General features: G+C 33.7%; 6 protein-coding genes and 1 non-coding gene across 8 annotated transcripts; 3 read left to right on the forward strand and 4 right to left on the reverse strand.

Annotated features, from left to right (window-relative positions):
* Positions 1 to 10441: 10441 nt before the first annotated feature.
* LOC124912431 (FCS-Like Zinc finger 13-like) lies at positions 10442 to 11660 on the forward strand. The gene is made up of 2 exons (XM_047453048.1): positions 10442 to 11037; positions 11137 to 11660. Exons 1-2 carry the CDS (start codon positions 10544 to 10546, stop codon positions 11297 to 11299), a joined length of 657 nt encoding a protein of 218 aa, XP_047309004.1. The 5' UTR covers positions 10442 to 10543; the 3' UTR covers positions 11300 to 11660.
* Positions 11661 to 11921: 261 nt separating this feature from the next.
* LOC124912680 lies at positions 11922 to 12910 on the reverse strand. 2 transcript variants are annotated; one of them, XM_047453330.1, is made up of 4 exons: positions 12700 to 12910; positions 12377 to 12600; positions 12231 to 12291; positions 11922 to 12155 (listed from the first exon to the last, which is right to left on the reverse strand). In XM_047453330.1, exons 1-4 carry the CDS (start codon positions 12765 to 12767, stop codon positions 12128 to 12130), a joined length of 381 nt encoding a protein of 126 aa, XP_047309286.1. In that variant the 5' UTR covers positions 12768 to 12910; the 3' UTR covers positions 11922 to 12127. The 2 variants fall into 2 exon arrangements, with proteins under 2 accessions (XP_047309286.1, XP_047309285.1); XM_047453329.1 differs by having other exon boundaries at positions 12377 to 12609; positions 12700 to 12907.
* Positions 12911 to 13306: 396 nt separating this feature from the next.
* LOC124911374 (probable polygalacturonase) lies at positions 13307 to 16151 on the reverse strand. Its single transcript, XM_047451851.1, has 5 exons — positions 15477 to 16151; positions 15036 to 15156; positions 14711 to 14959; positions 14459 to 14612; positions 13307 to 14095 (listed from the first exon to the last, which is right to left on the reverse strand). Exons 1-5 carry the CDS (start codon positions 15900 to 15902, stop codon positions 13570 to 13572), a joined length of 1476 nt encoding a protein of 491 aa, XP_047307807.1. The 5' UTR covers positions 15903 to 16151; the 3' UTR covers positions 13307 to 13569.
* An 812-nt stretch (positions 16152 to 16963) lies between these two features.
* LOC124911375 (photosystem I chlorophyll a/b-binding protein 6, chloroplastic) lies at positions 16964 to 18223 on the forward strand. Its single transcript, XM_047451852.1, has 4 exons — positions 16964 to 17150; positions 17321 to 17358; positions 17426 to 17940; positions 18019 to 18223. The coding sequence occupies exons 1-4, from the start codon at positions 17020 to 17022 to the stop codon at positions 18034 to 18036; spliced, it is 702 nt and encodes a 233-aa protein (XP_047307808.1). The 5' UTR covers positions 16964 to 17019; the 3' UTR covers positions 18037 to 18223.
* An 847-nt stretch (positions 18224 to 19070) lies between these two features.
* LOC124911583 lies at positions 19071 to 19472 on the forward strand. The gene has a single exon (XM_047452085.1). The coding sequence runs from the start codon at positions 19071 to 19073 to the stop codon at positions 19470 to 19472; it is 402 nt and encodes a 133-aa protein (XP_047308041.1).
* A 1767-nt stretch (positions 19473 to 21239) lies between these two features.
* Positions 21240 to 21999, reverse strand: LOC124912810 (protein LURP-one-related 6-like). The gene is made up of 2 exons (XM_047453454.1): positions 21519 to 21999; positions 21240 to 21408 (listed from the first exon to the last, which is right to left on the reverse strand). The coding sequence occupies exons 1-2, from the start codon at positions 21996 to 21998 to the stop codon at positions 21277 to 21279; spliced, it is 612 nt and encodes a 203-aa protein (XP_047309410.1). The 5' UTR covers position 21999; the 3' UTR covers positions 21240 to 21276.
* Positions 22000 to 22374: 375 nt separating this feature from the next.
* Positions 22375 to 22448, reverse strand: TRNAI-AAU. Its single transcript has one exon. It is a non-coding gene; the product is annotated as a tRNA-Ile (tRNA).
* Between the last annotated feature and the right edge of the window lie 1766 nt (positions 22449 to 24214).

A 24214-nucleotide genomic window follows, 5' to 3' on the forward strand; every position in this document is an offset into this window, starting at 1 on the left:
GTCTTAATGTGACATTTCAAATGACACATTATTATAAACATAATAATAATAATTACATTATTAATTTTTTTCTTATTCACACTTTATTTCAACTTTTTTTTAATATTCTCAATCTTATTTTTCTATTATTTGATGAGTCATTACTCTTTATCTTCAATTTTTTTAACAGCGAAATGTTATTTTCAATTTTTCTTTTTAATAGCGAAATGTTATTTATCTATTATTTAGATATTTAATAGATGTCCTCACTCTCGTTTTCAATTTTTGTTTTGAACTTTTTTTTCATTGACCTTGATTCTAACTTTCCTTCAACTAGAGTAACATCTATTAAATAGGTAAATAATTAGGTATGTTAGTGTCTTTTATCTCTTCAACATCTTCAAAGTTATATTTTTCTGTTTAAATTTACAATTTTATAGGTATTTCATCGGGTTATGGGTATATGGGTACCCGACGAATCGGGAATTGGAATAAAAATAGAAATATTCATTGGGATGCATTGTGATCCATAAATATTTTGACTATTCAATACATTTTCTTATAGTCAGCTGATTTCTTGTTAGGCAATAATTAACTTTAGTTTTTCTATAGAAACATAGCAATGAATTAAGTTCAATGTAGACCCTTCTTGTAAGCCATGTATTTGATTTTGTAGAGAATCTTGAATTGAAATATATGCACCTTTGCATCTCCAGATTAATTTATAATTGTGTACCAGTTCTAGGTTATAACTAATTTTTATTTTTGTTTGTTGTCCACCTAAACCTGATTCCTACAATGAGATTTAAGATCTGCAAATCCTACATGACCTTTCTATTTTTTAGTATGAAACATTGAATATTCAAATGTTTAAGGATCGATTGAGCTAATCCAGTTAATTATTTGAATGTGCAACGGTGATTATTCAAATAAGAAGATTTGAATAAAATTTTTTTATATGTTTTGGGCTTCAAAACTTTGAGTCTTATGTAAGACCATTTAACCAAATTCCAAACACTCATAAACTGGTATTGATTCCATAACCAAATGAAACAAGTTATATAAAAAAAGACCAGAGATGTAAGAGGAATTATAAGGATGATACATCTTTATTTATTAAAAGATTAATTGATTAAGATCCCTATCAATTATTCATTCTCATCTCATTGAAACCTGACTCATTCGAAAAATGTCACATCCATGTCGTTGTTCTTGATTAAATAAGCATATATGTATAAATAAGTTGATGTTTTAATTGGATTAGTGTTTTTAAATAAGTTACTTGACCACGACCAATTCCTTGAATAAATTAGTATAAACTTAAGCAATATATAGTATTCTATAGAATCAATCTATACACAGCTCATTAACTTCTAAATGTTGTCTCTCTACTAATTAATATATTAAAGTCACCACACAACGAAAGTCCAAAATGATGTCGCTATCTCCTTCTTATTTATGAAAATTTAATTTTACGTCAACATCATGATTTCTCAAAGTTATATATTTTTATATTAAATACTGTTTTTTTTTTTTTCATTTATATTACTAGTTAATTGTATTGAATAGCTTTGTATCCACCAACTCCTCAAAGTTCTCGGCCTATAAAAAATAAAAAGTAGGAGAATATATATATATATATATTAATTTAAGAAATTAATTTGATAATCATGAATCCACCATAAATTATATACCTTATTGGATTAGTAGAAAATGATATATAAAATTTAATATTTATTAAGTTTACAATAATACTGTATTAATTATTAATCGTATACATGTATGCTCACCAATCTTATCTTAGATAGTGAATGTGTGTTTCAAAAGTTTGAGACAACCCCTCATATTATTTTTACATTGTAAGAAGGTAGTTGATATTTTGATTTTTTTTAGAGCATTTAGTATTCACTGGGTTATGATTGAACTATTGATGTGGGTTAGAAACGTGAATTGATGCGGCTAAATTTGTAGGTCTAAGGCAATGGGGATATATCCTTTTTATTTTTCTGTGAATAATTTGGTTAAAGATGAAACGGAGAACTTTCAACAATCTCAAACGGTCATTACAAATCTTTCACAATTCTATATATATTTTGACATTATATGAGATTCGATCTGGAAAACCGACGTATTTGATCGGAGATTTTATTGTCACTTTTGCAAGATACTTGCACACATTAGTTTTTATTATATTTGATTGATTTTTCATTCATAAATGATATGTTTTTCGTCGTGGTTGCTTAAATGAATTATAAATTTTATAATATCATTGCAGATCATTTATACACTAATAATTTAATAATATTAATACTATAACATATTTTTTCAATTCACACTTAAATCGGTTTATGTTAAGTGAATGTAATGGTTGAGATTAATGATAATTTCTAATATCGAAAAAGGTAAAAATAATAATCAAACACTAATTAATTAACTTGACATGAAAAACAACAGATTAATTCATTCAAATAAAATACTATCAAGTTATCTTTTGGAAATTTTAATTATTATATATAATTTTTGTTCTTTAAAATTATTATTTGTTTTGTAAATTAATTTTTTTTTAGAGTAAGAACTTACTAGTTATTTAAAATTTGTATTAGATTTCATGATTTTTATAAAGTGGAAAAATATATTAAAAAATCTAACTTTCCTAAATTTCTGCAATAATAGTACTATTAATAATATAGTATTTTATTCCTCCATAAAAATATTATAACTTTAGTGCTGTACTATATATTATTTTTTCGAATTCGTGAATTTAATATTAATTTAAGTTGTTTGTAATAAAAAAAATACTAAATAAAAAATTTAAGATACACAAGCTTTTACTTTAAGAACCCTCTCATAAGTCATAACTAATAGGTTATATTAACTTATCAGTTTTATATATTGATCTCATGGCTTAATTCTTTATATAGTTTAAAATCACGCTAGTCCAAAAATAATGTCCCTATCTAGTTAGAATTTTTGGAACAAAAACAAAAATTGGCGTCAACATCAAAATTTCTGTAAATTAGCTAATTTAAAATCATAATTTTCATTTAATTTCTATTTATTTATAATAGATGATCATTTGAAATAGTTTAATTGTTTTAGAAAGTAGTAGACAAAATATTTACAAATATAACATTTAACCTCAACAATGATAGATGATAAAAAGGAGTAAAAGAAACTTAAGGAAAACACATTTTACTAATTAATATTGTTGTTTTATTTTACTTTTAAATTAAAATGTTATATATCAATATTTAACTCCATGACCACATGTCCACAACTCTTTATCCAAGGTTCAAGCATTTGAAAGTATTCCTTTATAAAGTAGCTCAAATTTCCTTTTATGAAAAAAATAAAAACAAAAAAATAGTAGGGCATATATAAGTTATTATATACAATAAAAAAAAAATAATGATTCAAATGGGGTTATCATTTTTTTTAATATAAAAAAAAGGGAGGAGATGAAAAGCATTTAATTAAATTAATTAAGTATGTCAGAAGTAAAGATTTCTGGCCAGAATTGCTTTCGGTGCTAGGAAGAGGGATAGGGGACCCCCTTAACTCTTTTACTACAAGAAGAAGTTATTCTTGGTGAGGAAACTTAACAGGAGATATGGTAAAAAATAAAAAATAAAAGTTACTGTGAGTGGGGACCACCGCTATACATACGTGTAAGCATTCCGTTTGAGAGGACATGGTAATAGGGTGAAGAAGCAGCAGCAGTGGATAAGTTCTCAGAAGTAAAAGATAAAGTGACGCGAATAACAATGATTAGATTCTATCTTGTGGTGACACGTATACAACCCCAGCTGGTTCCTTGTCCGCCAACCAACGGCAATACAACTGAGGGATCAAATACCTAGGTCATGCCGCGTGGCCCACCTACCACTCTTGTCAAATTAGTCCTTCTCTTTTCACTTTCTTTACATTTCTTTCATTCTCTTTTTTTAACCCACCTATTACTCCATCAAATTAGTCTCTTTTCCCTGTAGAAGAGTAGAAGAGGCTCCCAACTGTACAACTCTCAATTATATAGACCCTTAAAACAATATGAGTTATAAAGTTAACTCTTCATAATATTATTATTATTATTATTATTATTATTATAATTATAAACGTTCCAAATAATAATTTTTTTTAATCATGGATGAAATTTAATCGAAATAATCTTTTTTATTTTTTAAACACATTTTTTCTCTTGCATATAACTATACGATAATTGTTTTTTTTCAGTCAACAACGTTGGTGGTTGTTCGATGCAGAGGAATTGAGTAGATGGTGGGATCTCGCGCATATTTTGCCACAATTTAATCTGTAATTCAAGGATTTTTCTCAAAAAGGGAGTTGTTTTCATTCTACGTCGTATTAATTCAATTAAGATATTCTCATAGACATAATAATTAGCTCAGAATCCACTAATCTTAATCGAAATCGGGAACACAAATTTAGAATTCATTATTTTTAATTTCAAGATAAATGGTTTTAATATGGGTGATTTGAATTATGTCTTCCACAAATGACCAACATTTATGTTGAGGTGTTCCTTGCCATTGCGGGCGGGTTTTAAATTCCGGGTAAACGGGTCATGGTTTCCTTTTATGAAAATGGGTTAGAGTATAAATACTTTTTTTGGGTATTTTTCTCATAACAGAGCAATGTTGAGAGAGAGTGAATTACAGATCTAGGGTTTTCTAGTTTCCTTCTTCTTCTTGTTCTTTGGCTGATCCAGAGAGAAAGATTGGGGGAGCCTTTGATTGTAGAGTAGTCCAATCATTCCTAGTGTAATCACTTCTTTCATTTGAGAGCAGGGCATGTAAGTTTCTACTATTGACATTTCTTTGATTTAGTGAAACTTATCCCTCCCGTGGACGTAGGTCGATTTTGACCGAACCACGTATATTGTGTTGTCGTTTATTGCTTTGTGCTATTTCAGTCTTTGTAATCTGTTTGTCGTCATAGACGATTTGGAAACTGATTTGTTACATGTTTGATTTCAAAGAAGATCCATAGTTTTGTTGTTGCAAAACCCAACAGTGGTATCAGAGCAAAATTTATTGGTTATCTGTTTTAACATTAGAGTAGAGTGCTCTGCTGGTTACTTGGCGAAATTTAAAGAGGATATCAACTGGTTTCTTTGCTGGTTTCTTTGCTGGGGTTTTTGTCAATTGTTAATGCAGTAATAATGGGGAAATCTAGACCTGATATGGTGAGTCTGAATGGTACAAACTACAGGCAATAAAAACTGATGATTAATGATCTGTTAGTTTCAGATGATTTGAATGAAGCAATTGAAAATGAGGGTGTTAGACCTGAGACTATAAAAGAGACTGATTGGAAAAAGACAGATAGAAAGGCATGCATCTTTATTCGTTCCTGGGTTGGTGTAAATGTTGTGCATCATGTTGAGAACGAGACTACGGCATATGGTGTGTGGAGCAAACTTGAAGCTCTCTACGCTGGGAGGTCAGCAGGGAATAAAGAAGCACTGTTACGAAGGTTGGTGAATCTGAAGTATATTGATAATAAATCAATTGCGGGGCACTTGAATGAATTTAAAAATATTTTAAATCAGATGAGTAGTATGAAGATAAACTTTGATGATGAGGTGCAAGCACTTTTAGTCCTTGGATCTTTGCCTACAAGTTGGAGACACTTATTATCACTCTCAGTAACTCAGTACCAAATGGTAAAGTCAACATGGCATTTGTCACCAGTTCCTTACTTGATGAGGAGAATCGAAAGGGGGATAAAACCTCTAAGTCTAATATTTTGGTGACTGATAGAGGAAGATCAAAGAATAAAAGGAAGTGGTTCGAGCAGGGGCAAGTCTAGAAGCAAGTCTAGAGCTCCAAAGAAGGATGGTGCTTGCCATTACTGTGGCAAAATTGGTCACTTGAAAAATGAGTGCTGGAAATTTAAAAATGATAAAGTAAAGGGTACGGTGAAACCCAGGGAAAAGAAAGAACAGAGTGCAGATACATTTGCTTATGCTTCAGATGGTGAACTAACATATGCTTCTTCTAACTGTCAAGACTCATGTCTTAGTGCATCTTCAAATGAAACAGCATGGATTGTTGACACATGTGCATCATTCCATTTTGCTCCACACAAAGGTTACTTCCAGTCCTACAAAGCTGGTGATTATGATGAGGTTCGCATGGGTAACAGTGGTATATTCAAGATAGTTGGTCTTGGTGATGTTAGAATCGAGACAAACATGGGCTGCTTCATGACATTGAGAGATGTAAGACATGTTCCTGATTTGAGAATGAATTTGATTTCAACAGGTAAACTCGATGATGGAGGCTACCATAATGTTTTCAGTGGTGGAGCATGGAAGCTAAGCAATGGTTCATTAGTTGTTGCACGAGGTAAGAAATGTTGTTCCTTACAAAACAAATTTGAAAATTGTCTATGATGCAACATATTCTGTTTTGATGGAGTCATCCTCTGAGTTGTGACACAAGAGACTAGGTCACATTAGTGAAAAGAGGCTGAATGTTTTGATCAAGAGGAATGAGTTGCTGAATCTCAAGGATGCTCATCTTGAAAATTGTGAGCATTGCTTGAAGGGTAAATAGAACAGAGTCTCATTCAGTAAGTCAAAAGTTGAACTGAAAAAGAATGTCCTTGAACTGGTCCATACAGATGTTTGTGGTCTTATGAAGATTAAATCCATAGGCGGTGCTTCCTATTTTGTAATCTTCATAGACGATGCATCTAGGAAGATTTGAGTTTATTCTATAAAGTTCAATGATGAGGTTGCAACAATGTTTGAGGTCTTTCACAAGTTGGTTGAAAGAGAGACAGGAAGAAAACTGATGAGGGTGCGGTCAGATAATGGGGGAGAGTACTTAGGCTCATTTGATGATTATTGCAAAGAGCAGGGTATTCGACATGAACAGACTGTGCCCAAGACTCCACATCAAAATGGTGTGGCAGAGAGGATGAACAGAACAATGTTAGAACGGATGAGGAGTATGATCTCCCATGCCAAGTTAGCTAAGCATTTATGGATTGAAGCCATGAGTACTGCAGTGTATGTGATTAATCGTTCTCCCTCCAAGCCATTGAATAATAAGTGTGCAGAAAGCGTCTAGTTAGGTAAATATGTTAATTATGACTATTTACGTGTTTTTGGTTGTAGAGCTTTTGTGCATTTCCAAAAGATGAGAGGTCTAAGCTAGATACAAAACCAGACAATGTATATTTTTGGGGTATGGTGATGAAAAGTGGGGATACAGGTGTTATGACCCAGTTGATAAGAAGGTTTTGAGAAGCCGAGATGTGGTATTTCTTGAAGATCAAACTATTGAGAATTTTGAAGATGGTGAAAAGCTTGATGCATACATACGTGACCTTTCTAGTCTTGAGTTGTCTCATGATGTTGAGGAGACAAGGCCACATGTAGCTTCAGACTCAGATAGTGATGATGATATTCCTTAAGGTCAAGCTGTAGGCCATGGAAATGATACTGATACTGAAACTGATCTTGGTGATAATGTTGATGCTGATTTTGAAGTTCAACAAGAAGATGGAAATCAACAGAATCAACAAACAGAGGTACTTAGGAGGTTTACTAGGGAGAAAAAAATCAAGTTCTAAGTACCCTGCTATAGAGTATGTCCTTCTAACTGATTGTGGGGAGCCTATATGCTATAAGGAGGCTCTTGAGAATTCTCATAAGAAAGAATGGCTAGCTGACATGGATGAAGAGATGAAGTCATTGTTGAAAAATGACACATATGATCTAGTTGAAAGACCAAAGAACAAAAAAGTATTACAAAATAAATGGGTATACAAGATCAAGCAAGAAGGTGATGATAGCAAGACAAGATACAAGGTTATGCTGGTTGTCAAAGGTTTTGGCCAGAGGCATGGAATCGATTATGATGAGATTTTCTCACCGGTAGTGAAGATGACTTCTATCCGGGTGGTGTTAAGTCTAGCTACTTGTATGGATCTTGAGGTTGAACAACTTGATGTCAAGACTGCATTTCTCCATGGTGATTTGGATGAAGATGTTTATATGGAGCAACATGAAGGTTACAATAAGAAAGGTGAGGAAAGCAAGGTGTGCAAACTTGTCAAAAGTTTGTACGGTTTGAAGCAAGCACCAAGGAAGTGGTATCTTAAGTTTGAGTCGTTCATGATCATCCATGGGTACATGAAGACGTCTACAGATCACTGTGTCTTTGTACAAAAGTTTGCTTCTAATGATTTTATTATACTTCTCCTATATGTTGATGGCATGCTGATTGTTGGGAGAGACAAGCTCAAGATTGCCAAGTTGAAAAAGAATTTGGCTAAGTCTTTTGAGATTAAAGACTTGGGTCAAGCAAGACAAATTCTTGGAATGCAGGTCATTCGTGATTGGGTGAAGAAAAGGCTATGGTTGTCTCAAGAGAGATATATTGAGAAGATTTTAAAACGATTCTGTATGGACAAGGTAAAGTCAGTTGCTTGTCCATTGGCTACACACTTGAAAATAAACAAGACAATGTTTCCCAAGGATGAAGAGGAAAGACAAGAAATGTGCAGTGTTCCATATGCTTCAGCAATAGGCAGTCTGATGTATGCAATGGTCTGTACAAGACCGGATATAGCTCATGCGGTTGGAGTACTTAGTCGTTTCCTTTCAAATCCCGGTAAGACACACTGGGAAGCGGTTAAGTGGCTAATGAAATATCTTCGAGGGACCTCCAAATACGCTTTGTGTTATGGTACTGGGAAGCCACATGTTGAAGGGTTTTCTTATTCAGATATGAGTGGTGATATTGACACTATGAGATCAACTTCAGGGTATTTGTTTACTTTTGGAGGAGGAGTTGTATCATGGCAGTCTCGTCTATAGAAATGTATTGCTTTGCTTACTACAGAAGCTAAATATATTGTCATTACTAAATGTTGTAAGAAAATGAGATGGATGAAAGAATTGTTGAAAGAAATATGCATTACACAAGACATGTTTGTGGTGTTTAGTGACTCACAAAGTGCTATACATGTGAGCAAGAATCCAAGTTTCCATTCACATTCAAAACACATCCAAAGAAGGTACCATTGGATCCGTGAAGTGCTCGAGAAAAAGGAGTTATACTTAGAGAAAGTGCATACAGATGAGAACGGGTCAGATATGATGACAAAGGCTTACCAAGAGGCAATCATGAGATATGTTGTGCCAAAGCCGGAATGGTTTCGGCATTAACGTCACAATGATGAATGTTTATAGCAACATTCTCCCATGGCTCGTAAGGGGGAGAATTGTTGAGGTGTTCCTTGTCATTGCAGGCGGGTTTAAAATTCCGGGTAAACGGGTCAGGGTTTTCTTTTATGAAAACGGGTTAGAGTATAAATATTTTTTTGGGTATTTTTCTCATAATAGAGCAATGTTGAGAGAGAGTGAATTACAGATCTAGGGTTTTTTGGTTTCCTTCTTCTTCTTGTTCTTTGGCTGATCTAGAGAGAAAGATTGGGGGAGCCTTTGATTGTGGAGTAGTCCAATCATTTCTAGTGTAATCACTTCTTTCATTTGAGAGCACAGCATGTAAGTTTCTATTATTGACATTTCTTTGATTTAGTAAAACTTATCTCTCCCTTGGACGTAGGTCGATTTTGATTGAATCACGTATATTGTGTTATCGTTTATTACTTTGTGCTATTTCAGTCTTCGTAATCTGTTTGTCGTCATAGACGATTTAGAAACTGATTTGTTACAGGTTTGATTTAAAGAAGATTGGACAACAAATTCGAAATAGGATGGATTTGTGCCCACATCTTTTGATACTCCAACACCTGCTCACACTCCCCTTCTTCGACATCGTGGGTGGCATCACAACCACAACCCGAGGATTGTGAAGACGAATATTTCATCTTAGCCTCACGAAAACCTGGTGGCTCATTTAATCACTCCTTAGTTTGCACGACATCCCTCATGTCCATATCAAATCTTTCTGAATTGTCATCATAACAACTAACCTTTCAACATTCGCAAGACTAGCATATAAATATGATCAATGTAAAATGTGGTTATCATCGACTCTCTCGAGTCTCGTTTGCCTAAACAAAGTTGGTGACTCCAACACATGTAGATTCAATGTGTTTGTCCGACGATGAAGGAGATGTTCATGCCATACCATCAGCACCTTATATATTTGTTTCCGTTATCAACACAAATATTAATGGTAAGTCATCATTTCAGTTAGTAACTAAGAAGAAAAAATTGACAATGAATATGATATGATGGTCAAAATAAAGGTGGTGTATTAAGTTGAGGGATCTATTTATAATATTGCTATTTTGTCGCATATGTATGTGAGAGATGAAGCCAAAAGAAATGTAACATCAGCATATTCAATAATCGTCCCTTTTTCTTTAATTATTAAATTATTGCTGTGAAGAACATAAAACCATGGGCCATTTCTGAACCCACTCCTCCCCCTCCCCCTCTTTCATCTTTCCATAAAGACCTCAACAAGGGCCTCTACATAGCTTCAAAAGGACTCCTCTTTCTCTTTCTCTCTCTATCTATCTCTCTCACACACACATACATACTTTTGTTAGCATCAAAATGGGGGAGAAATCAAGACCGGTGATCGGAAAGTTGATGGAGGCTCTGGGAAGTGATGGGTTTAGCAGCGATTCAGCCACTAGTCCAAGAAGTCCATTGGACTTGATGATCCTATCGCCTAGAGGCTTAATGAAATGTGATTTCAGCGGGATCGGTCTGGGCATTGTGGCAGCAATGGATAACGGAGGCCTCCATACTAAGGCTGCTTTTGGTCGTATCAGAATCCCTAAAACTGGGGATGAGGATGAAGATTACACTTGTGTAATCAGCCACGGCGGCCCAAACAAGTCTTTCTCAAGAAGAGTGTATTTTCACGATGACATCAGGAAGAAAGGTCAGAACAACAAAAACAACAACAAGAAGCTTGTTCCATCGTGTATGTTTTACATATCTCAAGATGGGATCTCCGATGATCTACCTGCTTCCGATTCTTTCCTGATCTCGTGTGACCACTGCCGGAAGGGACTCCAGGGGAAGGATATATACATGTACAGGTGAATGAATCGGCATATAAAAACTTGAGAAAAAAGAAAATGTATATTGATTAATGAGTGAAGAAGATATTAATAATGTATTTGGTTGTATTTGTGCAGGGGAGAAAGAGGATTCTGCAGTGAGGAATGCAGGGAGGCAGCGATGCAAGTGAAGGTGGTTGGCACTAATTCTATCTGGTCTGCTGCTGATGATAATAATAATCACATAGAGAATAGATCGGACCGGATTTGGTCTACCAGAGACAGAGTTGTTGCTGCTTGATGATGATGATCAGTTGAAGAAGAAGAAGACGACCCACGGATGAGCAATGAAATAAATTTAAATAAATATATATAAGTATTAATGTACATATACTACACTACACAAGATGACAGTTACTACCCCCATTGAGAAAGGAGACATTGGAATTTTGAAAATCAAATCTCCCTCACTTTCTAGATCTTTCCTACCCTTGGAAGAAGAAGAAGAAGAAAGGTAAACCCTTGGTTTCTCGTAGATGAAGAAAGAGTTATTATTGATGATGAATCCATCCATCCATCCATGTGTAAAAGGCCAAAAATTTTGTGATATGCCTTTTCCTGTCATATTATCTGTTTAAGGACCTACCAATTTTCAAGTTCAATTTTATGGGTATTTTTTTTTTGAAAACTTGGTTGTAGTTTAAATATCTCCTTTGATTAATATTCCATATTTTGAGGATTAATGTATTATTGAGAGAGCTAGGGAAGACAAATCATTTCTAATAAATTTAATGTGAAGCAAAGCAATACACCTAACTAAATAGACAGTTCCAAGTTGAATTTAATTAATTACCAAATAAATAGAGTTAATTAAGAAAGACTTTTTAACAAATTAAATAAAAACTCTTCATTATCCATCCATATATATATATATATATAATATATCATAATTTAGTATCAGTTCAAACTTGATCAACACACACTCTACAGCAGGTAAATGAAAGGGTAATGGTTTATACTTTATTTATATATATGGCTACAGCTTGAAGGTCTTTCATAAAAAAAAAAAAGTAGAAACAAACAAGTCACAACAACAACTTCTTCTGGATGATGATATGTTTATTATTAATTAATTGTATGGTGCTCTTGCCATCATCCTATGGAAAGAAAGCAGTATTAATTAATTAATTAATTAATGTGTAGTGTGTAGTAAAGAAGAAAGAATTAATTACCTATTTTTTCTGCATTCCAAGAACCGAGAAATTGAGGATCTCCTTTGCATAGGTAGTAGATCTGTATAATTATTAGCCTTAAATTTAATGTTTTTTTATTAAATAAACAAATATATATATATATATATATATATATATCAACCAACCAGCAGCAAGTTTTCTGAGATGGTGATGATGATGAGTCTGCTTCTGCATGGGATCTGGAGGTGCAGGCGGCAAAGTTGAGTAAATCGGGAAGGAGGATTTGACTGCTGCTGCTGGTGGTTCAATAAAGATTGTGGCGGCGGCGGAGGAGGAGGAGAGTTTGTAATTAACTAAAAGCAGGACTTCATTAGCCATCACTAAGAATTCACCATCACTAACAATTCCCCTGCTTTTGCTGTAAATTGTAATTAATCAACACCCAATTCATCATATCATTGACCCACTTCACATGATCACAAATAATGAATCAAGAGAAAGTACATACCTCAATTCGGATTCCTTTTCAACTTGTTCCAAATTCATGGTGGTCGCCATCTTCTCGACAATCGACATCTTTTCCGGCAGACAGAAACCTTGTCGTAGTTGGCCGGAGCTCTCTCTCTCTCTCTCTCTCTCTCACGACACGACGAATATCTGTGGGTTTTCTAGGGGCCGGGGATCACTAATTTCCTATCAACTATCTTTGACCTTTTCTATTTTCTTTTTTGACAAATGAAAATTGAACATCGATATCACTATTATCTCTATCTTTTCTTTTTTTATTATTTATTTTCTTGACAATTTAAAAAAACGTGTTCTAGTTAAATACTATTTTACACCCCCTCATTCTTTCTAACATTCCAATTACACCCAAGTTTCTTCTTTTGCATTATTGACTATACTTTTCATTCAAAACAAAGAAATGGAGGAGCATGGTTTTGCAAAGATAATATTGCTACTTGTTGCAGTTTTCAAATAAGATCAATAGATTTTTCTCAAAAATACATATAAACAATATTCTCAATTCTCATAGATATATATATGCCAGCTAAAATCCAAATATTGAAACAATTCTGAAAAGAAAATATGAGTTTTGAAATAAGTTCACTGTCTGCAGAATGACTGTTAGAAGATATATGATGATTTCGTAGTATATATACAACAACAACAAGAGCAAGAACAGAGGAGGAACAAACAAAAACTCAGAGAGATTCCAATTCAAGTTTTAGTTGGCATCAAAGAAGAGACAAAAGGGAAACAAACAGTAATGGCAGCAGCTCTATCTATCTATCTATTTATCTTATATCTTGGCTTGGAACAGCCGGCAGCCTTGTTTGGAATCCAGAATCTCAATCTGTGAGACATGTTCTGGGTCTCAAAAATCATAATCTATATCCGAAACATTTTGCGAGGAAGATTGATAAATCAGCTGACCTTGCTCGTCGTACAAATCAAGGTTCTCGCACGGTTCTGGATACACTGTCCCTATAACTTGACCCTGAACAAATGCACATTGGAATATATGCTTCTTCTTGTATGTTATCCCAACAGACATATCTCTAAATGTTACATTCTTTATCGGGATTTCTTCACTCCCCTGAATCCGGACCGGGACTCGCACCCCTTCTCCGTGAATCGAAGTATAAGTTATGTCCTCTATCACTGGGACTGCTTTCGGGTCGTACCCCTCATCAGGGTGCTCGTTGTAGTCCGTTTTTATAACAATCCCCACTCTCACGTCTTCAAATGTCAGGTTTCTGTAAGTTATTTGACGAACATAGCCCCCTCTTCCCGGGCTGGTTTTGATTCTCACGGCTCTCCTCGAACTCCAAACCAGGACATTTTCCACCGTCACATTCGACACTCCACCAGACATTTCACTGCCTATCGATACTCCAGCACTGTTACAGCAAACAATTATAATAAGTTTTTAGCCAGACTAAAAATCTAGGCCTCGTTCTATCCTGGGTGTTTTAAGATTAACCCAATCCCCTCCTCGTTCAAATCATCAACCAAAATATCAAAAACAAGATTTCTTATATTTAACTTTTCTGAGATCAGTGTTTTGACTAGTACAACATCCCACTGCTATTGGTGGAACTCGAATAGACCTCAACATCTCAGTTTCAAACTTTTTCAACTTGAGCTACACTAGTTGGGTATCAAACAATAATATTTGAACTGGTTTTCCAAGGGGCATAACCAAGAAATGCAATCAATGAGTCAGTTATGAACAGAAGTCGTCAAGAGAATGAGGATCTTACCTTACCATAGAACGGATAACGAGATTTCGGATGACAATATTCTTGGAAGGGCGGCCGTAGGCTATGCCATACTGATCCCATCCACTCTTTATTGCAATGCCATCGTCTCCCACACTTATGTAACAGTCTTCAATTAACATATCTTCGCATGAATCTAATAATAAGATTGTATTATCATCAATTAGTGTCTAGTGAAAAGACGCATCCCTCTTAACCAAACCAATAATCAAACATATATATAGAGAGAATTACCAGGATCAATTCCATCAGTATTTGGAGCATCGCGAACTGGGGCCAAGATTGTAAGACCTCTGATAACTACATTCTTACAATCATAGGGATGAAGTGTCCAGAAAGGGGAATCGCGTAAAGTGATGTTTGAAATGACAATATCGCTCGACCACATAATCTGAATGAGTGGACCCCTAGTGTTGTTGAGAAGTTTTTGGCGATACTTCTTCCACCAGTTTTGTCCCTGGCCATTGATAGTACCGTTATGCCCTGTGCTTTGAACCAGACCACTTTAAAGAACAGACAAGTAAATCAACAAAAAGAGAAACAAACAGGAGAAAGCAACCTGTGATGACAATGTCTTTGAGATTTTGGCCATGAATCAAACTCCCAAAGCGAGGCCCAGGATGCTCTCGTCCTTTTCCATATGATGGCAATGGAGGCATCAGAGGCCAGTATTTCTCATCCTGTTATAAATTCAATTTCCAGAATCAGAAAACTGAGTTTGTTATATAGCTTATGTTTCCATTAATGTTAAGGTGGATACTAATGAATGGCTGCTCAGCAAAGAAGATGAATGCAAATTGGAAATTATCTACAAAAGCAAGAAAATCCAGAAGGATGGGTTTCCTTAACAATGGGACAAGCTAAGAAGTAATAGGGCAATTGATCAAATAGTTTCAAGTTATATGGATCGATTGAAGATGAGCTTAAAACAACAGATCAAAGCAAAAGCAAGTAATTAAAACCAGATGATCACGCAAATTCAGAAAGAGAGAAAGCTCACATCCATTCCGAGAATAACAGAACCTTCGGCAAGGAACAGTGTCATGTGACTCGTCAGATTGAACGGCGCCGTCAACCAATTCCCAGCCGGGACATTAAGCTGTCCACCGCCCTGTTTCCTCAATTTCGAAATCGCATGAATCGCTTTCTCAAAAGCCTCCGTATTTAGCGTGACACCATCACCGACCCCTCCAAAATCCGTCAAATTAAAAACCACCGGCCTAAGCCTAGGAATCGATCTCTCCGGCACCGCTTTCCATAAAAGCAATAACTCATCGGCAAGGTCTTGTTGCCAGACGAAGACGGAGGCGAATGCGACGATCCAGAGTACGGCAAAAAGGGTTTTGTGGGATGAGAAGAAGGAAGGTAACCTTTTCATGATGTCAAGCCTATGGTGCCGACAATGCGGCGATGAGATCTCTACCATGGCGAGATGAGATGGATTGGAGAGCGAAGTGAACAGCGATTGGCGTGGGACATGAATATTAGGGCGCCAAGGGAGGGTATAAAGTAGGGGAGGAAGAAGTAACTCCTCCTGGGTTTGATGGTGATTGAGAGAAGAGGAGGTTCAAATGTTAGCGTCAGTCAGAACAGAGGAGAAAATACCTGAGAATCCCGTTCAGTATGATTTGAAGATGATGAAGAAGAAGAAGAAAGAAGAGAGAATTTATGCCAATTGCCCACCAAACCCAACAAAAAAAAAGGAGACGACTTTATATTTCAGTATTTAAATTATATAATAATTATTTTTATTATTAATAAAAACCGAGTCTTGACCCACAATAATAGGTTAAACTGAGTCACTTATAAGGTTAACATGAATTTGAAATTAGGTTTTGTTTGATTAGGTTTGGTTAGGTTAAGTTTGGTTAAGGCATCTCTTTCAAGTCGTTTGGAAGCAAGTACCCAACTAAGATTGTGCTTTGAGTGCTGATGACACATTCCTATCAGTTTGGTGATGAAAACTCTCCATTTTTTTAGCTAGTTTAAATCTAGAGATATTATTGGCATGGTTATCGACTAACATATTTTGTTTTATTTGAAATTAAAGGAGAAATAGTATAATATTCATACTTAAACTCAAAGTGCATTTCAAATTAAATCAAATCCCGTAACTTTTTGATCTATTAAGTTGAGCCTTATAATATTCTTCTTAAGGTTATTTGTAAAAGACATAAATTTGTTTATTCAATTCTTGTGGACCCTGCACAAAGAGACGTATGGCCAATTTTGTGCCAAATAAGTTATCCAATCCAAATTCCCAAAATACAATTCTCATCCTTTGTTAAAGATAAAAGGGATAAAATATAAACAGAAACAGAGCCAATTGAAGAAGAAGAAGAATCAGCATCTTCCTCTGCTTAGCCATGGCCATGGCTACTGCTTTCACAGCTGCGTTTTCATCCAATCTTCATACAAGGTACATTTAACTTCAAACCCTGTTTCTGTTTTCATTATCTTCCTTCACTACTAGCTAGCTACCAGTGCTAATATCTGATTTGGTCCCTAAAAATAGGGAAATACCCAGAAAGTTATCGGGAAAGATGTCACATTTTTCTTCTGTAAAGACTCGACTAAATGCATCAAAGGGAGTATCAAGCGTTTGCGAGCCCCTTCCTCCCGATAGGCCTTTATGGTTCCCTGGAAGCTCTCCCCCTCCCTGGCTCGATGGAAGGTATCCACATTCACTCTCTAATCTTTATTAATCTTGATCATAATACTAATCTTTATTAATCTTGATCATAATACTGATATTCAAGTAAATTTTCTCAATAATAAAAACTTGTATTTTATCTTCTACACATACTGCATCATTAATTTCCTTGTCATTTATTGTTCTCGTAGTATTCCAGGAGATTTTGGATTCGACCCACTTGGATTAGGTAAGCTTGCATTTGTTTGATAGATTGAAGAAAACCAGTGATCTGTAAATGGATGGTTTGATCTCAGGATCTGATCCGGAACTGCTGAAATGGTTTGCACAAGCTGAGTTAATACACAGCAGATGGGCAATGCTTGCTGTGTCGGGAATTCTGATTCCAGAATGGCTAGAAAGTCTGGGGTTCATCGAGAAGTTCTCTTGGTACGACGCAGGAGAACAAGAATATTTCGCAGATTCCACAACTCTGTTTGTGGTGCAACTGGGGCTAATGGGTTGGGTTGAAGGTCGGAGATGGGCAGACATAATAAAACCAGGGTGCGTGGATATAGAACCGAGTTTTCCACATAAGAAGAAGCCAAAGGTCGATGTTGGCTATCCGGGCGGGCTTTGGTTCGACCCTTTGATGTGGGGTAGAGGGTCACCGGAGCCTGTGATGGTTCTTAGGACTAAAGAGATCAAGAATGGTCGGCTTGCCATGCTTGCATTCATTGGGTTTGTTTTTCAGGCAATTTATACAGGACAAGGCCCTTTAGAGAATCTTTCCGCTCATATTGCAGATCCAGGACACTGCAATGTCTTCTCGGTACTGCAACTTTCATTCTTAATTTTCCAGATTGAAACATCAAATTTTGTACTGATTTTGAAAACATTTGGTTTGCAGGCTTTCACATCGCACTAGTGCTTGCTCTGCAGGAAGGAAGGAGCGCCAAGAATTTACATGCCAACATGATGTGTTTCTTCTTGTCTTCTTGATTTTGTCCATTTACAAATGTAAATATTATTTGAAAATGACCATTCGGATTATTTGTTGGTCAAATCTCGATTTGCTCTTAATGAGAAGATACGAAATTCATGATACGTTTCTATAAGTTTAAACATACTGGCTCGCTAAACAATAGTTTAGCTTAAACATGATGAAAGTGCAAACCATGATCCAACTTCAGAATTAACAGATTCCTACCTAAGTCAAGTGATGTTCTGTAGAATTAGATGCACCTGCTTAGATAGAAACAGGACATGAGTTAGGTTCCTCAAAAAAGGATTTCTATTTAACAGGGTTCAAACCACTAAATCAAAGATGAAACAAAATTATAATAAATAAAAAGATACTATGTATTATTATTATGAAACCCCTGAACTAAGGCATTGCTTGATGTTTTAATGATATACTTTTGTATGAATATCTAAATTATATGTGTATGAATTTAATGTATTTATCCAACTACTAAATGAAAAAGTAAATAAGTAATGACAGAATATTTACTTCCCCTTTAAGTAAGAATTATTTTGTAGATTGTATGATGTAAAAACATTATACATCATACATAGGTCCAAGTTTAACAATAAATATAGGCTATATATATGACACAGGTCGTCCTCATGTTTTTCATGCCTAAACCAACCCGAGCAAATAAATAAATAATTAATTATAGTAGGGACATCTCTAAAACGACAAGTACCAAATATCACACAACATTCAATCTACAAAAGAAATTGACAAAATATGAATCACTGACAGTCATTATAGCATAATAGATTAATTTAGAGAGAAAGGTGGACTTAATTTGATCATCGTCCCTATCGTTTCACACGCATATCTTTCACACATGAAATGTTATGGGTTTTCCATTACAGAATATATATATAAAGGAAACAGCAGCAGCTATATACAACAATCACAAATAAATTCAATTTCAGATTATTAACAATTTCATGGCCGCCAATTCCGAATCGGATTCGGAATTAGTTGTTGAGGCCGTGAAATGTGAGTCATGTGGGTTCACGGAGGATTGTACTCCGGCCTATATTTCTCGTATCAGAGAAAACTACAACGGGAGGTGGATTTGCGGCCTGTGTTGTGAAGCTGTTAAAGACGAGGTTTTGAGGTCCGACAAAGTCGACGTTACGACCGAAGAAGCATTGAACAAACACATTCATTTCTGTCAAGATTTTCAACATTCCGGACATGAGATTCACCACTATCATCCCATCTCTGCAATTGGAAGGCTTCTCTGCCGGACTTTGGATAATTATCCGACCCATCAACACCAACCATTTCCTCCTCCTCCTCCTCTTCGTCGCCGCCGCCGCCCTTTCTTACTCCCATCAGATTGATTCTATTTTCCATCTGTTTCTTTAGCAACCTTAATTCATTTCTCAATTGAGATTGGTTTGGTCGGTGGATGGATATATATGAAATCTGTGTGGGGATGAAGAAAATTTGAGTCTTGAGAAAATGTAATTAACTTGTTAAAAAATAAGACTTTTATTAACTCAAATAAAGAGCTACTTATCAAAATTTATATATAAAATCTAGATTTAATTCTAATGATCAAGATTGAACAATTTTGTAATTCATTAAGGTTAAATTCAAAGATGTGTAAGATGGGATTAAATAGAGAGCAAGTCGAACAAATAAATTTGATAAATTTTGTCATTGACCAAGGATTTATAAACCACGCTGAAAAATGTCAGGTTAATTGTTAAGTGATAATTGATTATGTATGTTTATAGTAAAAAAAAAAAAAAAAAGGAGAGATTCATATATAAATAATTGGAGGATATATATAAGAAGGTATCTGACTAAAAGATCTATTTCAGTGACTTTTTATTGAAAAATAAAAATAACTTTAGATCTTGTAACTTCAACTCCTTTGCAGTTAAGAAAAGGATGGACACAGACTCGATAAATTATATTAAGACAATCGGAGGGTATAAGCAGCAATCGACCCTTCAACCGCTGAGAATATTATTCAAATTATAAAAATTTGAAATGAAAAAATCAATTCCACTAGACAAGATGTCGAATCGAACAAAATAAAACACCAACTCAAATTTGAGTGATGTTAAAAAAATCTTCAGAAATATCAAAAAGAAAAAAAAATGATTGAATTATTTAGAGATTTTTTTTAGAAAGAAAAACCTTGTAAAAATCTAATTAAAGAATATTCAATATTTATATCCCATTAATTTACAGAAAATTTTAGAATATATATATATTCATAGAATTATTAAAAAGGATCACTTCACTGCTTCATGAAAATAATTTATAAAATACAAAATTTATATGAATATGAAAACAAATTAAAATTATTACATTTTATATCATACAACGTATTTTAAAATATTAACTGAGTTTTTATTCCTCAATAATCTAAGCATGTAAAATTTAAAATGTTAAGCTTTATATATAATTAATAGCCTTGTCACTAAACAAATAATATAAATAATGCCAATTGACAATATTTTAAACAAGTATATTGTTTAATGAATAACTCAATTCAAACATGTGCAAGTATATATGTATATATTATATATGTATAGCATAACTTTTGGTTGCATTAAAATATACTATTTTTTTTTCTTTAAAAGTAGTTCACCTAATTTAATTAACTGGATTGGTTTCATATTGGTTTTGGAAATTCTTCCATGATAATTTCATAGTTGATCGATCAACTCCATTCCTTTCAATTTGTATCCATAAATATCTAAAAAATAATATTTCTTTTATTATTGTTGTAGTCCTCCTCTGAAAAATCCCAAATAATTGGAACTCAAATAGTTTATTATTATTAAATTTGGCTCTTCCCTTAATTTACATACAAACTTCCCAAATTAAATTTTATAGAGTGAATTGTTGTTTCTTATGAAGAAATTAATTAAAGAATGAGAACTTCAATTCAAGGTTTTCTTAGATGGTTTGGAAACGATAAAAAATGGATTAGTGGTTATAATATAATGAATCAATTACTCGATTGAGTGACTTAGATGAAAGAGCCAATTGTGATGTGTTATTAGTCATTTATATTTAAAAATATATAATGATTCAATTAAGTAGAATTGGCTTATGATTTCGAATAAATGAGATAATTGAACATATGTACATAGTAGAGATGAAATTGAAGGGAATGAACTACGACTAGCATTTGGTAGAACCATCAAAGACATAATCAAGAACAGCAATGATGCCAAACACGAAAGCCTGGTCAACGTCGGCCTTCACCACAACCTCGTACACATCTTTGCTTTCCACCTCTTTCTTTATTCCAACCTTGTAAATTACAAAACACATGACTCCTTAAATACCAAAAAAAAAAAAACATTCCATTTGAACCATTTGAAAATACTTAAGGCTTGATTGATCTCATTCTCATGTCATACCTGAGCTATGACATTGGCATCGGAGTCAATTATGGCGCAATCTCTATCTTGGAAATAGCCCTTAATCTCGAAATCATACTTGCAGTTGAAGAAGGAGGCGCAACTAATTCCTGTTTGAGTTGAGATTCTGATATTTGGGACATGATGGAGAAGCTTGGGTGGAGGTTCTTTTAAAGTAAATACAAGCTTTTGATCGATTAATGAATAGCCCTTCCAATGTTTGTGTAAGCTCAAGGCCTCCACAAAGCCATCCTTTCGACGAATAAGGAGCAGAGCATCACCATGAGAATCTCTAAGAAGAAGATCAGCTCTTTTCCCTAGAGTCCCGCACCCTTCAACCCTGAATACTTCAGTCTGGTTCGAATCCAACACCACAAAGCCACCTCCATACACAACATTTGGTCTGCTCCTCACCATAAACACTTGTTCATACGAGGAACAATATATCTTGCTTACAATGCTACCCCCCTGTTTTTTCATTTTTGCTTGATCATTAATTACCAATCGATCAATGGTTTTTTATGCTCTAGTTTCTAAAATGTTTGGCAAGTCTTTTTGGAGTCTAAATTTCAAACAGAGAATCAATCCATCCCCTTTTGACCAATATTTATTCTTTTCGTGCTCTTCTTTTCAAACACAATAAGGGTCCGTGTAACCTTTTTTGAAGTTTGGTGGTGTCTTATATATATATTCATCACTTTATCCATCTATCTATCTATAAAATTGAATATTTACTCCAACACATAAGAATCATTGGACCTTTTGTTATTGAAATATTTACTCCAATACATAAGAATCATTTTGGACCTTTTTTCATGTTTATAAGAAAACCATTAAAATTGAAAGAAAAAAAAAATGGCCTATACAGGTCTCGAACCTGTGACCTTCGCGTTATTAGCACGACGCTCTAACCAACTGAGCTAATAGGCCTTTTGTGTTAACTTATTGTTTTAGTTTAAACTTTATATATAATAAAAAGACTAAGAATGAGACTCTAAAGTTATATTTAAAACAAAATGAAAGTTGAAGAATTCATTAAATAAGTTAGGATTATAACAAGAAGGAGAAATGAACAACCAAATACAAGCCTAACATGAAAATTTGAGGTGTAAGATTAATAAGAGACAATTTAAGATTAACCTCAACACTATTAGGTATTATATATAGTTTGATAATTATTTTGATGGTGAATTTGGAATTGAGTTTTATATTAAAAAAGGAAATGTTTTTTTTTTAAGTGGTGATGAAGTAATTGAAATGGTACTGTTAGAGACAAAATAAAAATATTAAGGGGGGTGCATATATATTATAATATAATAGAGGTAAAGGTTGTCTTTGAGATTAGATCGGGAAATCCATAATTGAATCAATTATTGTTAGACATAATTGCATTAGACGATCATATTATTGTGTACGTTAGTGTAATGAACAACAAACAGCCAGTTGTTTTGGGAATATATATTCAACATCTCATTTGATCATTTGTAATTATTTATTTATTTTAATATTATTGGTCCAAATTAAACCTTAGATTAAAGTTCAAAATAAAAAATATTCTATAAACAATGATTAATGAAGAGAAATAAGAAGAAAATAGCAAGTAGGAAATTAGGGCTCATATCCCAAGACTTCTGCAGATACATACATGAATTATGCGAAGCTATTATATATAAATATATATATATCAATCATAGTACATGGACAGAGATGAATTATATATATATATATATATGAAATAAAAGAGAAATAGAAAGAGAAAGAAAGATCCGTTGTCTTGTTCACGTGAAAATACTTACTAATGCTCAGAGCCTTGCCCCCAACCCATAGGACTTGTCAAATTTTTTGTGGGCCAATTTTACTCTCTTATTATTATACCACCAGTAATTAATTCTCCTAATACAAAACTTATACTTATTATGCCCCCCTTTTAACTATTTCTTGCTTTCCCATTTCATTTTTTCTTATAAAATTTCAAATCACTCTCTAATCTTGACCACAAAATATAATTTTGTGGTTAAACAAGAAGATGAATCTCGGACAACTAATGACCATTCTTCATTTAAGTATGTTACTTGTGAAGAAGTTACCAAAAAAAGAAAAAAGTGGACATGTCTTTGTTGCACAATTTCGGTGCTTTTGAAGTTTGGTCATCAATCAAAATAAGATTAATAGTTTAGGGGCATGTTCGTTCTTTAGGAAATTATTAATTTTAATAAAAATTAAATTGTTTGATTTAATTTTTTTTAAGTTAATTAGATATAAAAAAATGGGAAAGGATATATTAAATAAAATGTATTTTTGATATTTTAGTTGATAAAATAATTAATATAATAAATGAAGTGAAAGTAGGAAAAATATTAAATTTTGGTTAGAATCCTAAAAAAAACTCAATATCAAACTCTTTAGCCTATTCATTATGAGTTATTTTTAAGAAAATCAGCTTGTATTCCAAAAGAATAACATCAAACTAGCTCTTCTGTTTTGTTTGATGTTTTTTTTTATGAGTTTTTTTGGTTTTATGGGTTTTTTTTCTAAAAACTATGTTTGTAATTTAAAAAAAATATTAGTTTTGGAGTGTTTATGAATGAAAATACTTTTAATTTTTCTCTCTACATTATAATTTTTTAAGTAATTTTAATATTTTAATATATAAAAATAGTGATTAGATGGAGTGATAGTTGTATTTTGAGTAAAAC

This window comes from Impatiens glandulifera, chromosome 8, assembly GCF_907164915.1.
Source record: "Impatiens glandulifera chromosome 8, dImpGla2.1, whole genome shotgun sequence".
NCBI classification, from domain to species: Eukaryota; Viridiplantae; Streptophyta; class Magnoliopsida; order Ericales; family Balsaminaceae; genus Impatiens; species Impatiens glandulifera.

What these genes read in the sequence shown, in the direction of transcription:
- LOC124912431 (XM_047453048.1), top strand. Translation starts at nt 10,544, where the DNA reads ATGGGGGAGAAATCAAGACCGGTGATCGGAAAGTTGATGGAGGCTCTG. An exon ending in AAGGATATATACATGTACAG is followed by an intron (nt 11,038 to 11,136) that starts GTGAATGAATCG and finishes GTATTTGTGCAG; the next exon opens with GGGAGAAAGAGGATTCTGCA.
- LOC124912680 (XM_047453329.1), bottom strand. Translation starts at nt 12,767, where the DNA reads ATGTCGATTGTCGAGAAGATGGCGACCACCATGAATTTGGAACAAGTT. An exon ending in GAAAAGGAATCCGAATTGAG is followed by an intron (nt 12,610 to 12,699) that starts GTATGTACTTTC and finishes TACAATTTACAG; the next exon opens with CAAAAGCAGGGGAATTGTTA. An exon ending in TCTCAGAAAACTTGCTGCTG is followed by an intron (nt 12,292 to 12,376) that starts GTTGGTTGATAT and finishes ATAATTATACAG; the next exon opens with ATCTACTACCTATGCAAAGG.
- LOC124911374 (XM_047451851.1), bottom strand. Translation starts at nt 15,902, where the DNA reads ATGGTAGAGATCTCATCGCCGCATTGTCGGCACCATAGGCTTGACATC. An exon ending in CAAAGACATTGTCATCACAG is followed by an intron (nt 14,960 to 15,035) that starts GTTGCTTTCTCC and finishes TTCAAAGCACAG; the next exon opens with GGCATAACGGTACTATCAAT. An exon ending in TACTGATGGAATTGATCCTG is followed by an intron (nt 14,613 to 14,710) that starts GTAATTCTCTCT and finishes TCTTATTATTAG; the next exon opens with ATTCATGCGAAGATATGTTA.
- LOC124911375 (XM_047451852.1), top strand. Translation starts at nt 17,020, where the DNA reads ATGTCACATTTTTCTTCTGTAAAGACTCGACTAAATGCATCAAAGGGA. An exon ending in CCTCCCTGGCTCGATGGAAG is followed by an intron (nt 17,151 to 17,320) that starts GTATCCACATTC and finishes TTGTTCTCGTAG; the next exon opens with TATTCCAGGAGATTTTGGAT. An exon ending in ATTCGACCCACTTGGATTAG is followed by an intron (nt 17,359 to 17,425) that starts GTAAGCTTGCAT and finishes GTTTGATCTCAG; the next exon opens with GATCTGATCCGGAACTGCTG.
- LOC124911583 (XM_047452085.1), top strand. Translation starts at nt 19,071, where the DNA reads ATGGCCGCCAATTCCGAATCGGATTCGGAATTAGTTGTTGAGGCCGTG.
- LOC124912810 (XM_047453454.1), bottom strand. Translation starts at nt 21,998, where the DNA reads ATGAAAAAACAGGGGGGTAGCATTGTAAGCAAGATATATTGTTCCTCG. An exon ending in ATGCCAATGTCATAGCTCAG is followed by an intron (nt 21,409 to 21,518) that starts GTATGACATGAG and finishes GTAATTTACAAG; the next exon opens with GTTGGAATAAAGAAAGAGGT.